The sequence below is a fragment of the Callorhinus ursinus genome, unplaced genomic scaffold (genome assembly GCF_003265705.2).
Source record: "Callorhinus ursinus isolate GAN/ISIS: 27379988/994484 unplaced genomic scaffold, GSC_fseal_2.0 scaffold77, whole genome shotgun sequence".
Lineage (NCBI taxonomy): Eukaryota > Metazoa > Chordata > Mammalia > Carnivora > Otariidae > Callorhinus > Callorhinus ursinus.
Genome location: NW_027397139.1, coordinates 2444957 through 2459833, shown reverse-complemented (window position 1 = coordinate 2459833; position 14877 = coordinate 2444957). Strand labels below are relative to the sequence as shown.

Here is a 14877-nt window from a genome sequence, read left to right as displayed (position 1 = left end):
ACGAGGACGGGGGGGCGGTTAGGGGTGAGGGGGCCGGGGGCGGGGGGCAGACGAGGACGGGGGGGCGGTTAGGGGTGAGGGGGCCGCACAGCAGCTCTCAGGTGGGGCAGGCGCTGCTGCCACCTCCACCTGACAGGCGGGGAAACTGAGGCCAGTGGGTGACCTCGCTGGCCCAGCATCTCAGGGGAGGCTGGCGGGGGGGGCAGGCAAGAGTTGTTTCTGTTGATCCTTGAATGTGGCTTTTGCGGGAAAGGGAAGGTGATTTAGTAGTCGTGGGGCGTGAGGCACAGGCCAGGGGCAGGGGCCCGTGGGGGGCGGGGAGGCCGCAGGGGAGGACGTGGGGGGGCGGCAGGAGCGGGGGCTGAGGACGCCATGAGGACCATAGGAGAGGGGGATTTGGAGGTGATCAAGGGGAGCAGAGGGTCTTGGGGCCGGAGAGGAAAGCCAGCCCAGGCCAGAGGAGTGGTGACTCTAGCAGGACCCGGCAGGTCAGGGGGCCCCAGGGGTTCCTGAGAAGAGGGGTGAGCCCCCCCTACAGCGAGCAGCTGCCCACGGCTGGCCGGCACCCAGGCTCTTCCCTGCAGGTGAGGAGCCCTGTCCGGGGCAGTGGGGACCAGAGGCACCAGACCGCCGCGCCTGCCCTCATGGGCCCCGTCTGTGGTGGACGGTGGGAAGCACGTGTGGCTGCGACGGGGCAGGGGCAGGAGGCCCTGGGGAAGGGCACCTTTGAATCCAGAGATTGAGCTGTGTGATCAGGGGCCCGGAGAGCAGGGAGCAGGGGTGGCGCTGCAGACAGAGGGCGCAATCCCTGCGGAGCCTCTGGAGCCGCACAGGGGAGGGGACAGGGCGGGGGCTGCAGGGACGTGGGCTCCTACCCCGAGGCGGCGGGAGCCCTGGCTGTGCACCGAGAGGGAAGGGAGGAGACTGCCGTGAGACCCAGCAGCAGGGCCGGGCACAGAGCCAGAAGGAGGCGCGGCCCAGGCAGCCAGGAGCAGGTGCAAGTGAGGGGCAGGCACATTTCCAGTTCTTGTTACGTTTTTCGTTACTGTGGTAAAATATGCATTGCCATTTACCATCTTAAAGGATGTCATTCAGTGATTTTTGGTACATTCGTGAGGTTGTGCTGCTGTCTCTGGCTCCAGAACATTCTGTAGCCCCGTCCCCATCAGCTGTCACTCCCCCCACCACCCACGAGCCCCCTTCCCGTCCGTGGATGTGCCTGTTCTGGATGTTTCACATAAATGGACTCACACCCCGTGTGGCCTTCTGTGTCTGGTTCCCTCCCCGAGCGTCGTGGGCTCGGGGTCCGTCCCCGGGGCAGCGCGGGGGGACCGTGGTCTGTGTGTCCTCGGTGCACTGGCGGACTGTGGACCGAGCTGCTGTGCCTGCATGCCTGCAGGTCTGGCTCTGAGTGTATCTCAGAAGCAGAAGAGGGACAGGGTTGGGGGTGAGGAGGGAGGGCTGGGAATGGGGGGCGTCCCAGCTGGAGCTCCTGGAAGGGTGCGCCGGACGGCACGGCCCAGAGAGCCCGCGGGGTGGTTGTGAGGGGCCCAGAGAGGAGGAGGCGGGAGCCCCAGGTCGGGCACAGGGAGCCCGGGGCTCGCGGCCACCGCCTCACTCGTACCTCCTCCGCTGGGGGAGGGCGGGAGCTGTCTGGGTGGGGGCCAGCGCTGGCCAGTACCGTTGCCGGGACACCGAGGGTGGCCTTTGTCACTGTCAACAATGGCCCCACAGGCCTTCCAGGCATGAGCCCCTGGGGACCCAGAGGCAGACATGCAGACCCTGCGGCGGGAGGCTGCCCGGCCCTACGTCCCCCGGGGGACCCTTGAAGCAGATTTCCCAGCACCTCTGTACAGGTGAGTGCCCGCCACGGCCCCATGCGCCACCTCTGCGTTTCAGGCCTGATGGCATTTGGTTTGGCTTCTCTTGTGTGTCACTTACTCTTCAGTCAAGGCATGTTGGTGCTGTACCCTCACCCCATCCTAACCTGGCTGCACCCCGCATCTCCTGCCCCACCTGCACCTTGGTACTCCCCTCCCCACCTGTGGCCAGAGCAGGGTGTGCGTGGGCACCGCAGGTCAGGGTTCCGCTGTGGGCATGGGCATGGCCCGCAGAACTGACCAGGTGTCTCCAGGAGTCTTCTGCAGCTCCTCTCACAGAACCACCAGGCTGGGGTGCTGGGGCCTGAAACCACAAAGATTTACTCTCTCCCGGTTCTGGAAGCCCCAAGTCAGAGATCAAGGGGTCGTCAGGGCTGGTTCCTTCTGGGGCCTAAGGGAGCAGGGTCTCCCCGTTCTAGTGCGTTTCTGGCAGTCCTCGGTGCCCTCTAAGGACACGTCACCCCGATCTGTGCCCCGGCATCACATAGCCTTCTCTGTCCAGGCTCCCCCTTCCAGAGACACCAGGCACTGCACGAGGGCCAGCCCAGCCCCAGAGGCCTGCAGCTTAGCAACTGTGTCTGCTGAGACTGTTTCCCAGTGGGGTTCTGAGATACCAGGTGGGCATGGATTTGGGGGGGCCCTTTCACTGCAGCGGACTGGGGAAATGCACTGTAACGGGGGACTGTGCAGATGTAGGAAGACAGGTGCCTTTGGGCCGCCCCACTGCACGTCTGTGCTGAAGGGGGACGTGCAGCACACGCTGGAAACCCGGGTGCAGGGGCCGGCGGCCGTGGCTCACCTGGACTGTTTCCTCAGGCTGTTTCAAGGGGCAGGAACTCTCTGGATTGTGGACCAAGCAAGCATTCGCTTGGGGTTTTTGTCCAGCTCTGAGGTGCTGCTCTTCATTTGTTAAACTGACATTTGACCGAGAGAGACCTACTTCTCATCGTTACGTTAGACCATAGTCATTGTGTTTTACAAATCCTGGGCACGTTACGGTTCAGAAGTGTTTGTTTCACAAGGGCGGGGTACCCAAGATGATCGTGAAGTTCCCCTTTGAGCGCGTGGCAAACTCAGTGTGTGTCGGGTTCCCAAGACTGATGTCCCAGAACCTTCCAGGCTCACCCACCCTCAAGGAGACCTGTGGGTTTCCAGTTTTCCGTGATCTCTGGGCTGTGCAGGGCGCAGGTGAAAGAGCCTGTGGTCAACAGCGCCCCGACCACCGGGGCGAAGCGCCTGCTCGTCTTCTCGGGCAGTGCTGCTACTACCAGGCCTTCTGGAAGGAACGGCCATTTGAAGTTTCTGCCCAAGCAAGTTTCCCTGCAGCTTTAGCAGCTTTGGGGGTTTCTTCCACTTTGGGGTTTTTTTATCCTGCTTTTATTTTTAATGGTACCACATAGAGATTCAGTTTTTAAGATTTTATTTTTGAGTCGTCTCCACACCCAACATGGGGCTCAAACTCAACCCCGAGATCGAGTCACTTGCTCCCCCGACTGCGCCACCGGGCGCCCCTCGACCTTGATTGTTGGTAGCGTACTTCCATCTCTGCACTGCAGCCCTGCTCCTTACACCGTCCCCTGCTGCCCCAGGGCCTTTGTACACCCACCTGCACTGGGCTGCAGCTGCCTCCTTAGGGAAGCTGTCCTAATGTCCAGCCTAGGACGGGCTCTGGCAGCAGAGGCCTCCTGGCACAGGCGCCCCCCTGCCACCCCTTGTCCCTGGGGGGGACGGGCCGGAAGTGCTGACACAGTGGACGTTTTAATGAGGGTCCCGGGGGGTTAGAGGGGCGGGGACTACAGGGCTTAGCACCCCCCCCCTCCTCTGCCGGGCGGGGCCGGGGGTGCGCATGCCGGCAATGCAGGGCAGAGGGTGAGAAGGCCCATTTGAGGCAGGGGTGGGCCCCAGACTCAGCCTCTGTCTCCTGCCCTCACCCCCTCAGCGATGACTACCTGTCCGTGGAGGGGCCCCGCTGGACACCGGCCATCAGGCAGGCAGTGCGCTGGAAGTACGCCCCCATGGGGCGCGATGCAGCCAGTCAGCTGTGGTACACCGGCCTGACCAACTCCGAGTCCCGGGAAGCCCGGTGCAGGCTCCCGCGGGCCCTGGACAGCCCGTACCGCCAGGCCTATGCGCAATGGCATGGATGTCACGGTCACCGGGAGCAAAGCATGCCCTTGGGTGAGTGCTCAGCCTGGCCTGCCCCAAGGGGCAGGGGGGGCAAGGACCACAGATGACTTCCTACCCCGCCCCCAACAGCCTACACCCAGCGCCTCCGGGAGACCGCCTGGTCCGACCCTGCCCTCCCCGCCCAGTACAGGGCCCCCAGGACGTGGTGGACAGACAGACCCATCCGGGGCAAGGAATACGGTGAGCAGGGCGGGGGGAGGGGGGGGCGATCGGGGGAGCAAGGCCACCTCGGCTGCGGTTCAAACTGCGCGGGGACAGGCGGTGACCTGGGTCCCGGCCCCCCACAGTGGTCAACAGGCCCCGGCACCGGGCGGAGTCACCGCGGCAGGGCTCCGACTACGTGCCGTTCCTGTCGGTTGCCCAGCGCCCCCGCTACACCGCGCAGAACTACAGGCAATGGGACCTGGAGCCTTACTGTCCCTCCACCAGCCAGCGGCCGCCATCCATCTACACGCCCGTCCACTGATAAAGTTCATGCTGCCCGACACCACCCGCTGCAGGGACCCCACCCCCGTGCATCCGTCCACCTCTGGGGACCCCGGGGACCTTGGGTGATCCGGCGGCCAGATCAAGGGAGCCCCCCCCAACCAAGACGCCAGTGACCAAAACTGGGCCAGAGGCGGACAGACGCAGGGCACACCAGCCGTCCTCTCCGCACTCTGGGCTCTGGGCACACAGCTGAGACCACAGCCCTCACCCACGGGTGGCTCTTTATTCGTGTCCAGCAGTGGCCTGGGCACAGAGCACGGGACTTGCTCCTCCCTACCCCCGCCTGAGGCTCCTGTCAGGCTCACTGACCACGTCATGGTCGAGGGACCTGGCGGCACGTAGGAAACTGCACCCAAGCCTGGGGTGAGGGGTGAGCCGGGCGCACCCCTGGATCCCAGAGGGCTGAGCTCCATGTCTGGGATCCTGACTGTCCTGCCCCCACAGCCAGCAAGGATGGGGGGGGTAGGGATGGGAGGTGGGGGCGGCACGGAGGGAGGGCTGCTCCTGGCCTCAGCTGGGCCTGGAACGTACAGAGTTCATGTGCACAGGACGGCAACCGTGGCGCCTGTGGAATCAGGGCTGGGCTCCGGGGTCCCCTGCAGGAGAAAGGGGTGGGGTGGAATCAGTGGCGGGGGGGGGCTGCCCCGGACCCAGCCCTCCAGCCCCTGGCCCGCGGGGGTGGGGCGCGGCTGGGACTCACAACTCCGCAGGCGAATGGGCCAGATGAGGAGGCTGCAGAGACAGAGGGTGGCGGCCACGCCCACACCGCCAGTGGCGGCCACCATCACCCAGCGGTAGAAGCCCATGCAGGCCCTGCAGCAAATCTCCAAGCTAGGGGGAGGGCAGAAGCAGGTGAGTTGCCATCTGTCAGGTCCCTGCAGCCTGGACCTCCTGCTCAGCTGTTGGGTAGCCAGAACCCGGGGGTCACCCTCAACCACCCCCACCCTCCTCCCACATCTGCCCCATCCCCTCCCTGCCCTTACTCTGCTCCAACCGCACGGGCCTCCCCCTGTTCCTCCAACACGCCAAGCCCAGTCCTACCACAGGACCTTCGCACTGGTGGTTCCTCCCCATTTGCCTGGAACTCCCTAACAGGTCTCCGGTCCCATGTTACCTCCTCAAGGAAGCCCTCCCTGACCCCTTGCCCCAGACAGGTCTCCATGAGTGCTGTTTTCTACACCCCCTTGCCACTGGTTGGGATGACACAGTTCTGTGCTTATTAAAGGGGCCGGTATTGCCCCCAAGTCAGTGAGGACAGAGGAACAGGCTTTTGTTCCCAGATCCCAGGCTTCTACAAGTCTCCACCGAGTGGTCTAGAACCATCTGGATCCGGAACCCTGGGTTCTGAGGGTCCGAACACAGATTCTGGCTTTGCCCTGGCCCTGCCCACTCCTACTTCCCCAGTATGTCCGGACGCTGTGTCCCCAGCGCACAACAGCCTGCCAGGTGCCACAGGTCAGGAACAAGCGGGTCTCCCCAGTGTGCGGGCCCCACCCGTGTGCTGGCCTTCGTCCAGGCCGAACCCCCAGACCTGGGGCAGTGCCTGGCACTCAGCACGCACAGCACGTTCTTACTAAACGAGTAAGTGAACGAAGAGCACTCACGAGCAGGGATACAGGCTCTGGATGGCCATGACTGCCAGCCCATTGGCCACTTTATCCGAGAAGCTCATGGCCCCGTACACGAAGGCTCCGCTGTGCTGGGTACACGAGCAGGGAGGTCAGCCCCCGCAGCCCAGCCGCGGCCCCCAGCCCCCAACCCCGCCCCTCAGCCTCACCGTGTGGGGGCCGATGAGGTCGGCCGTCATGGCCAGCGAGGTGACGAGGATGGTGGCGCAGCCCGTGCCCAGCAGCACAGCCGCCGCATACACGGCCATGCCCAGCCCGTCTGCCAGTGCCACCCAGGCGGCGAAGGCCAGGATCACCAGGAGGCCCACAAAGTAGGTCAGCTGCGGGGGAGCCGGCCAGCATCAGAGCCACCTCACTGCGTGGCGCCTGCCCTCCCTGGTCTTCAGCCGGCCGTACCCCATGCCCGGCCGCAGCAGGGAGGGGGTCCAGCTGGACCCCCTCCCTGCGGCACCCCGAGCTCGGACCTCAGAGGGTTCTGGGGCCAGGGGCACTAAGCGTGCCAAGCCAGCCCTGGGCAGCTGTGTGGAGACGGAGCTGGCTGCAGCCAGACACAGATCCATTAAAATCAAACACAGTGACGTGTCGAGTTCTTAGTTGCAGCGGCCAGAGTTCCAGGGCTCCGGGCCACCGCCGGCCACGGCCCCAGGCAGCACGGACTCCTAGAGCGCTGTAGCCCTGAGCCACGCGGAAGCCAGACCCGGGGCTGCCACGGGCTGGACGCCGCGGTCCGGAGCCACCGGTTCTCGGGGTCCCGGGCGTCCTCAGCCGTGGGGGCCCCCACCCCCACCCCCCGCCCATCCTGCCCACTTACATTCCTCCCGATGCACTTGTTGACTGGCTTCATGAGGAAGGAGGAGCAGAAACCGCTGAGGTACATCACCAGCGGGATGGTGGCGATGAACTTCTGTTGGGGCAGAGTGGATGTGGGCACGGGAGGCCGGGGCCGCGCCCCCTGCGCCATCCGCGCCCCCCCCACACACAGCTCACCTTGGGCAGGTTGAGGGAGTAGGTGAGATACATGGCTATGTACGTCTGGGACAGGTTCACAATGAGCCTCGTGCTCATGTACAGCAAGCCCACCTGCGGGCAGGCAAACCAAAGGCTCGGGTCGGGGGGCTGCGGGGGGGGGTGCCTACGTGAGCCGCTCGTGGTGACTGGCCGCCAGGCTGGTGGGCGGGGAGCAGTGACGGAGGGAGGGCGGCAAAGAAACTGTGTCCCCCCCACCCCATGTCCACCATCCCTGCCCAGAGCCCTGCACCCCCCCCCCCCCTGTCCCCCCCCCCCCCCGGGGCAGTGCACCTGATAGAAGGCCGGCTCTCGGAGCCAGTGCTTCCAGAGCAGCAGGGGCCGGGCGGTGGCGGGGGCCAGCAGCGGGCTGTGCTCGTCCGGCTCCTCCGCCCGAGGCCGGCGCCCTTCCCTGGTGCCCAGATGGAACAGCAGCGAAGAGACGGCTCCAACTCCCACCACCAGCAGGGAGAGGTTCTGGAGGCCAGGCAGGAGAGAGGGGTCAGCGGCCATGCTCTCAGCCCGGGCCCCGGGTTTGGGGCCACCGGGGTGTCCCAGCCAGGCCCCGCTCACCTGGAACACCAGCACGTCTTGGATGCCCAGCTGGTCAGTGACCCTGCGGGACCCCCCCAAGCTCGGGGAGCCCTGCAGGTGGAGCAGCACCCAGGCGGCACCGTACACGGTGATGCTGGCCACCACGGTGAAGGCGTACCTGGCGGGGGCAGGGCGGGCTTCAGCGCGGGGCCCAGGAAAGCACACGGCCACCGGCCACGCTGCCAAAGCCACTTCAGGCCTCCAGGGAATCTCTGGCTGGGGGGGCGTTCGGCCGCCAAACACTGGGTGGCCACAGCAGAGCCCTTGCCCCCCGTTATGTGATGACTGACAGCCAACCCCACGACTACACCCTGACATCCCAGCTGCCGGGGCCGGGGGTACAGAGACTCCGGGAAGATCTGAGACGCTCAGAAGCCAGGATTGGGGATTCTTGGTTCCCAGATCCTGGGCCTTGACGGGGCCAGGGCTCCGTGGTCCGGAAGCATCTGGGGCCCCTCCTGCTTGTAGCCCCGGAGCGGTGCCCCTCCAGGGGCTGGGGGTGTGGGGGCAGAGCCTCTGGATCGCACATGAGGACTCAGTTTCCCTTTCTGAGAGTGGGACCAATACCCAGAGATCAAAGTGAAGAGGCCACAAGGCTGGCAGGGAAGTGCCTGCCGGTAGAAGATGCCCCAGAGCCTGGTCTCACAAGCCACCCGCCAGCTGGGGCCCTCAGGGGCCTGGGCATTGGGCAACCCCTGTCACTGGGGCCAGCCACGCCCGAATGCGGAACCCAAAGGCAGGGTGGGGAGGAAGCCAGGCTGGGTCGCACTGAAGATGCTTCCACGACAGCAAGAGGCGTGCACACCTCGCAGGCGCCCTCCCGTGGGCCAGCCCTTCCCCGAGCTCCAGCCACGCTGGCCCCACCACCTGTTCTAGGCCTTCCTCCCGGAGCTCGAGCCCCTACCCTCTTCCTGGCACACACTGTCCCACCGGGACGCATGCTGCTCAGACCCTCTCAAGGACACGTGACAAATCTCGGGATGGCCAGGAGGATTAAAGACAGTAACCGGTGTGTAGGGCCTAGAAATGTGCCTGCACACAGCAAGCACTCCATAAATGCTCCTATTATCATCCTATCCAGCAGAACCTCTGTCAATACCCCAAGCAAGTCAACAGGCCAAGTGCTGGCTGCATCCTGCAGGCAGGATTCTAAGATGGCCCTGGTCCCACCCCGTCTTGTCCCTCCCCTGGGCGAGGGGACCTACGAACACGGGATGTCACCCCCTTGTTGAGGCAACATTTTGTGGTGAAGGTAAAGGGATTCTGCAGCTAGAATTAAGGGAGATTATCCTGGGCGGCCCAGACCTAATCAGGAAATCCTTAGAAAAACCTAAGCTGAGACCCCTGCCCTAACCAGTACCCTGACGGGAGACCACGGAGCAGAAAATACAGCTAAGTGGTGGGGCGCCTGGCTGGCTCAGTTGGTCGAGCATCCAACTCCTGGTTTCCGCTCAGGTCATGACCTCAGGGTCGCAAGATCGAGACCCGTGTGAGGCTCCGCGCTGAGTGGAGTCTGAGATTCTCCCTCTCCCCCCCGCTCTCAAATATTTAAAAAAAAAAAAAGAAAATACAGCTAAGCAGAGCCAGACCCCACCCCACAGGAGCCGTGAGCTGATAGGTGCGTGCTGTCTGAAGCTGCCAGCCCGTGGCCGCTAACGCGGCAACGGCCGACTAATGCGGCTTTACAGGCGCGTGAGCGGGGACCAGCTGTCCCAGAGCCGCACAGCCAAGCAGCGCCCGAACGCAGAAGGGCCCCCGCCTCCCGGCCTGGCCCGCTGTGCACGCGCGGAGGCCGGACCTGAGGGCCGTGAGCTCCACCTTCTCGTGGTCACTGGTGGCGAGCTCGGGGATGAGGCTGAGGTGGGCGATCTGCGCCGCCGCCCAGCCGAACTGGAAGATCACGATGAAGGGCGCGTAGTAGAGGAGGGCGGCCCATTCGGGCGTGGCTGCCCCGCAGCCCAGGCACGGGCTGAAGATGAAGGGGAAGGACAGCAGGACACAGATGGTACCTGTGGGTGAGCAGACGGGGGGGAGGTCACACCACGGGGCCTTCCCGCACCAGCCCCGGGCTCCCAGGGCCTGGCCGGGTGGGGACCCTGCCGCAGTCACAGTTGGGGTGGGGGGTCCGCGGCCCACGGCTTTCCTGGGGAGTAGGTCCTGTGACAAATGGGGAAACCGACGGGCGCCTGGGTGGCTCAGTTGGTGAAGCGACTGCCTTCGGCTCAGGTCATGATCCTGGAGTCCCGGGATCGAGTCCCGCGTCGGGCTCCCTGCTCGGCGGGGAGTCTGCTTCTCCCTCTGACCCTCTCCCCTCTCACGCTCTCTCTCTCTCTCTCTCCAATAAATAAATAAAATCTTAAAAAAATGGGGAAACCGAGGCAGGGAGCCCTGGGGTCCCCGAGGTCATGCAGCCCAAGAGGACAGCAGGGCTCCACCTGTCAGTTCAGGTTATGTGCCCCCAGTGTCTGACGGGGAAACAGACACTTGTACAACGGGCTGTTGTGCTCCCAAGGTCATGCGCTGCAAGGACAGGAGCAGGGCCAGGACCCACGGCCAAGTGATAAGACAGGACAGGAATGGGGCTTCCCCCCTGCTAGCCTCGGGCTCCCCAGGGGTGCTCCCTTGGTGACAGGTGGGGAAACAGAAGCACAGAGCACCTGCGGGGTCCCCTGGAGCACTGCCCGCCACAGACACGCTTGCTTTCCCGCCTCCTGACAGGGCTTCCCCCCAGCTCCTGCCAAGCGTCCCACCGCGCGCCCAGCAGTCGGGAGGCCAGGTGATGCTGGGCGAAGCTACAGTGGACCCTGCCCTCCCCGAGCCCCAGTGTCCCTATCAGCTCATGAGGGGGTCTTTTCTTTACCTGATACCTCAGAAGAAGCCCAAGTCCACGGGGGCAGCCAACAGGCCCTGCAGGACCTGCCCCCCCACCACCACCTTTGCTCCAGCCACACAGGAGGCCTCCTAGCCTCAGCACACCAGGCTCGGTCCTGCCCCAGGGCCTTTGCACCAGCTGTGCCCACTGTTCCCCTCACATCCTTTCGTGCCTCAGGACTGAACTCAAATGCCACCTCCTCAACAAAGCTCTCCCTGACCACTGCAGTCCCCAGCAGTCCCCTCCCTGTGCTGACACTTCCCTGACCACCACAGTCCCCAGCAGTCCCCTCCCTGCGCTGACACAGTCCATCTGAACACGGCTTTCCTCTCACATGCCTTAGCCCACACAGGGATTCTTTTGTCTCGGCTTGTTTCCTGTCTGCCTCCCCCAGCGGAGACCGGGCTCTGGGAGAGTGGGCAATAGGTCTCTTGAGGTCACTTCTGGAGCCCTGGCCACCAGCACGGAGCCTGGCACATATCTTTTGGGTGAGTGAATAATTATACTAATGTCATCCACTTACAGCCCCAAGAAGTGGGTGTCCCTATTCTCCCCACTTTCCAGATGAAGACAGGTTCAGTGTGTGAGCCGCTGGGCCCTGAGCCATGCTCCTTCCCTCTGCCAGGACAGGCCCAGCTCAGCACCCTCCCCTGCTGGGCCTGGCAGCTGGCCTTCCCCTCTCCCTCCAGGCTCAGGACCTCATGCCGTAGGCCCTGGGGCTACCTCCACATCCTGGGATGGGGAAATGAAAGCAAAGGCACCCTTCCTTGCTATTTTCTCTGGAACTGGGGCCTGGGAGGGGCAACCTAAGCTCATGCCTGGGGGCCCCCGGGGCCGCCTCAGGGCCAGGCACAAACTATGTAGACTCTGGTCAGAAGAATGTGCTGCCCTGGCCAGAATCTACCCTGAAGCTGGCCAGGCCAGGTTAACCATTGCCTGGATGAGGCTGCCTGGCCGGGGGACTTCGGGCAAGTGACTTTCCCTCCCTGGGCCACAGTTTCCAGAAAGTACAGACATTGAGGGGCGCCTGGGTGGCTCAGTCATTATGCGTCTGCCTTTGGCTCGGGTCATGATCTCAGGGTCCTGGGATCAAGCCTCACATCGGGCTCCCTGCTTGGCAGGGAGCCTGCTTCTCCCTCTCCCACTCCCCCTGCTTGTGTTCCCTCTCTCGCTGTGTCTCTCTCTCTGTCAAATAAATAAATAAAATCTTTAAAAAAAAAAAAAGTACAGACATTGAAAATACCCAGCTCCCAAAGTCAGCATGAGAACCAGGAGTTAACGTATGAAAGTGGGAGCTCCTGTGGCTCTCAGCCACTTCCTGCCTCAGCAGCTTCAAAGCTGTGCTGTGTCACCCTTGCACAGCTCTTTCAGTGGGTTGGAAGCCCCCTCCCACACACACTCCTACTCATCCCTCAAATCCCCAAAGCTTCAGAGCTCCGCTTCTCCCTTATGAAACCCAGTTCACCCACAGGCCCCAGCCTGGACCCCACGGGAAAAATCCATGTGTGGCTCTAAGGGTCCTCTCCGGGCTAGAAGGGTCCTCTCTGGGCTAGAGCAGGGGAGCCCAGGGGGCCTGCTAAGGGGAAAAGTGAACCCACCACCCATAGGCTCAGAGGCAAAAATAAAGAGAAGTGGGCACTGTTTCCAAGGTGATTCACTCAAGCCAACTTATCAGGCCAAGAGGGGCTGCCCCAGTTTCTTCTCTCCACAGATCCTCCTGGATCTCCCCACATGCTCACCCTGAGGCAGAAAAGGGGTGCAGATGGAGGCCTTGAGGTCCCCCAGGCCTGTTTTACATAAACACAAAGCCTTCAGTTCTTTATTTACAAAGGTGCCTAACCCCTGCCTCTGCCGGGGGGACTCAGATTCTTTCCTACGGGGTCAGGTGGACCCTCCCACCTACGAGAGGGGCACACAGTCAGGCCTGGGGGCACATGCAGTGTCCACTGCTCAGCCACCTTCCCACAGCTGGCTCCGTCTCCTCAGGGGTGTCTCCCTTGCCCGCCCCAGAGAAAAGACTCCCCACCTCTGTCACCTATCAGGCCTAGGAGCTGTCTTGTGTGTTTGTCCATGAGTTTATCTATTTTTTTTTTAAAGATTTATTTATTTATTTTGAGAGAGCGAGAATGAGAGACAGAGAGCATGAGATAGAGCATGAGAGGGGGGAGGGCCAGAGGGAGAAGCAGGCTCCTCGCTGAGCAGGGAGCCCGATGCGGGACTCGATCCCGGGACTCCGGGATCATGACCTGAGCCGAAGGCAGTCGCTTAACCAACTGAGCCACCCAGGCGCCCCATGAGTTTATCTATTATGAACAAAACTGCATTGAAGTCTAGGCTCAGCTCTGCAAGCAATCCCAACGTCGGCCCAAAGACGGGTACCTCTCACGTCTGTTTTTCAGACAAGGTGATCACCAGTCTGTCGGAGTCTCCTGTCTCCCCCTGCTTCCCTCCCTGGCTGCTATGGTCTCAAGTGACCCAAGAGCAGCCTGGGTGTCCTCAGTGCCTAAGAAACCTGACATCCGGCCACTTGGGCCACTTGGAGATCTGCTGCACCCTGCAAAAACAGCACTCGCCAGGGCCCAGGGTGAATCCTTGCCTCCCTGGCCACTGCTCCCAAGGGCAAGGAGGGCAGTGGTCAGCCCCTCCTATCTTCTAGAAAGCTGCCACCCAGAATTCACAGGACTGGGCAGGATTCCTATGCCTGTCTCCTGAAATGCCCAGCGGAACCCAGATGCCAGGATGCAGCAGGCACCTCTGCCAGGGAAAGAACAGCAGAGAAAGCGGCTGGGGCTAATCTCATGGCCCAGGATCCATGGCGGCAGAGAAGGGATGCTGGGAGGCAGGCCTTATCAAGTGTGTGCACTGGGCAGGACACCTCAGCTCCTGGGGGACCTGCCTCCTCCCCTCACCAACAGAGGTGTTCTGACAACTCCCCCAGGACCCACGCTGACCCTGTTGGGCCCGCAGACCCCATCCTCCTCTGCCAGACACACGCAGGCCCCTGCCTCTTCGGTCTTATTTGGCCCCCAAGTCTTGGCTCCCCAGCGCAGCACCCCTAAACCTCCCGAGCACCAGGTTCCCCATGATGGGGCAGAGGATGGGCAGGAGTGCGCTGGAGAAATGGGACAGACTGACAGAGGGGGCTCCAGGCAGCCTGACCCTCACTCGGACAGAGTTGTCACCCAGACAGACAAATGGAAAAGTCAAGCCGGACCAGGCCGGCTGACAGAGGTGGCACCAGGCAGTCAGACCCAATCTAGAGAGGGTTCAGGGTGCCCATGGGGGTCAGACAGAAAGACAAAGGGAAGTGCCACTGGAAGGTCACATGAGTGGTCAGGTGGCAGAAGTACAGAGCAGTTAAGCAGACAAATGGAGGAGGTGAAGGATGGGGCAGTAGAAAGGTACTAAGCAGCGGGACAGAGGAGGTTCAGGACGTAAGTAGGGCAGGCAGGCAGGCAGGCAGAGCCGGGAGCCCAAGGCAGGCAGCGGGCTAGGAGAGGTCAGGCCCCCGGGGCGGGCAGGCAGAGGGGGGAGGCTCAGGCCCCGGGGCAGGCAGGCAGAAGGCGGGAGGCTCAAGCCAGGGGGGGGGACAGGCTCGGCCGCGACTTACCGACCAGGTGCCAGGCCTTTCGGGGGCCGCAGCGGACGCAGTGGCCGGCGGCGCGGTCGGCCTCGTAGCCCACGAGGGGCGTGCACAGCCCGTCGGCCACCTGGCCGAGCAGCAGCAGCAGGCCGGCGCCGCGCGAGCTGTAGGCGCGCACCGAGTGCAGGTAGAGCAGCAGGTAGGTGAACCACATGGACGCGCACAGGTCGTTGAGGAAGTGGCCCACCGCGTAGCTCAGCCGCGCGGCCACCGACAGTGGCCGCGGCGGCGCCCCCGCTCCGGCCGCCGGGGGCCCCGGGCCCATGGCCGCGCTCCGTACCCGGGCCGGCCCGACGCAACCCCCGCGCGCGAGCCGTCAGCGCCCGGCCCCCCCCGCCCCGCGCCACCGCCCAAGCCCGCCCGGCCGAGCGCGCCTGCAGCCGCAGGGCCCCGAACCCCGGATTAAGGCCCGCGTGGGGCGGGACGGGGAATGCTGGCGGCCGCCTCCACCAATCGGGGCCGCGCGCCGGGGCCCGAGAGCCACTAACCAGAGGGGGGCGTGGCCTCGGGGCCAGTCCGGCCCCCACGCCCTGCGCCGACGGGGTGGGACGGTCCTAGCGCCCGACGGCTCACCTTGGC

General features: G+C 63.8%; 2 protein-coding genes across 5 annotated transcripts; one reads left to right on the top strand and one right to left on the bottom strand.

Annotated features, from left to right (window-relative positions):
- Positions 1 to 1631: 1631 nt before the first annotated feature.
- TEKTIP1 (tektin bundle interacting protein 1) lies at positions 1632 to 6762 on the top strand. 3 transcript variants are annotated; one of them, XM_025861434.2, is made up of 4 exons: positions 1632 to 1856; positions 3820 to 4058; positions 4193 to 4247; positions 4355 to 6762. In XM_025861434.2, the coding sequence occupies exons 1-4, from the start codon at positions 1774 to 1776 to the stop codon at positions 4620 to 4622; spliced, it is 645 nt and encodes a 214-aa protein (XP_025717219.1). In that variant the 5' UTR covers positions 1632 to 1773; the 3' UTR covers positions 4623 to 6762. The 3 variants fall into 3 exon arrangements, with proteins under 3 accessions (XP_025717219.1, XP_025717220.1, XP_073743398.1); XM_025861435.2 differs by having other exon boundaries at positions 4137 to 4247; XM_073887297.1 differs by lacking the exon at positions 4193 to 4247.
- MFSD12 (major facilitator superfamily domain containing 12) lies at positions 3284 to 14638 on the bottom strand. 2 transcript variants are annotated; one of them, XM_025861430.2, is made up of 10 exons: positions 14266 to 14637; positions 9582 to 9792; positions 7763 to 7901; positions 7484 to 7666; positions 7172 to 7264; positions 6996 to 7088; positions 6334 to 6504; positions 6161 to 6255; positions 5257 to 5387; positions 3284 to 5152 (listed from the first exon to the last, which is right to left on the bottom strand). In XM_025861430.2, the coding sequence occupies exons 1-10, from the start codon at positions 14561 to 14563 to the stop codon at positions 5130 to 5132; spliced, it is 1437 nt and encodes a 478-aa protein (XP_025717215.1). In that variant the 5' UTR covers positions 14564 to 14637; the 3' UTR covers positions 3284 to 5129. The 2 variants fall into 2 exon arrangements, with proteins under 2 accessions (XP_025717215.1, XP_073743397.1); XM_073887296.1 differs by lacking the exon at positions 3284 to 5152 and having other exon boundaries at positions 5320 to 5455; positions 14266 to 14638.
- Between the last annotated feature and the right edge of the window lie 239 nt (positions 14639 to 14877).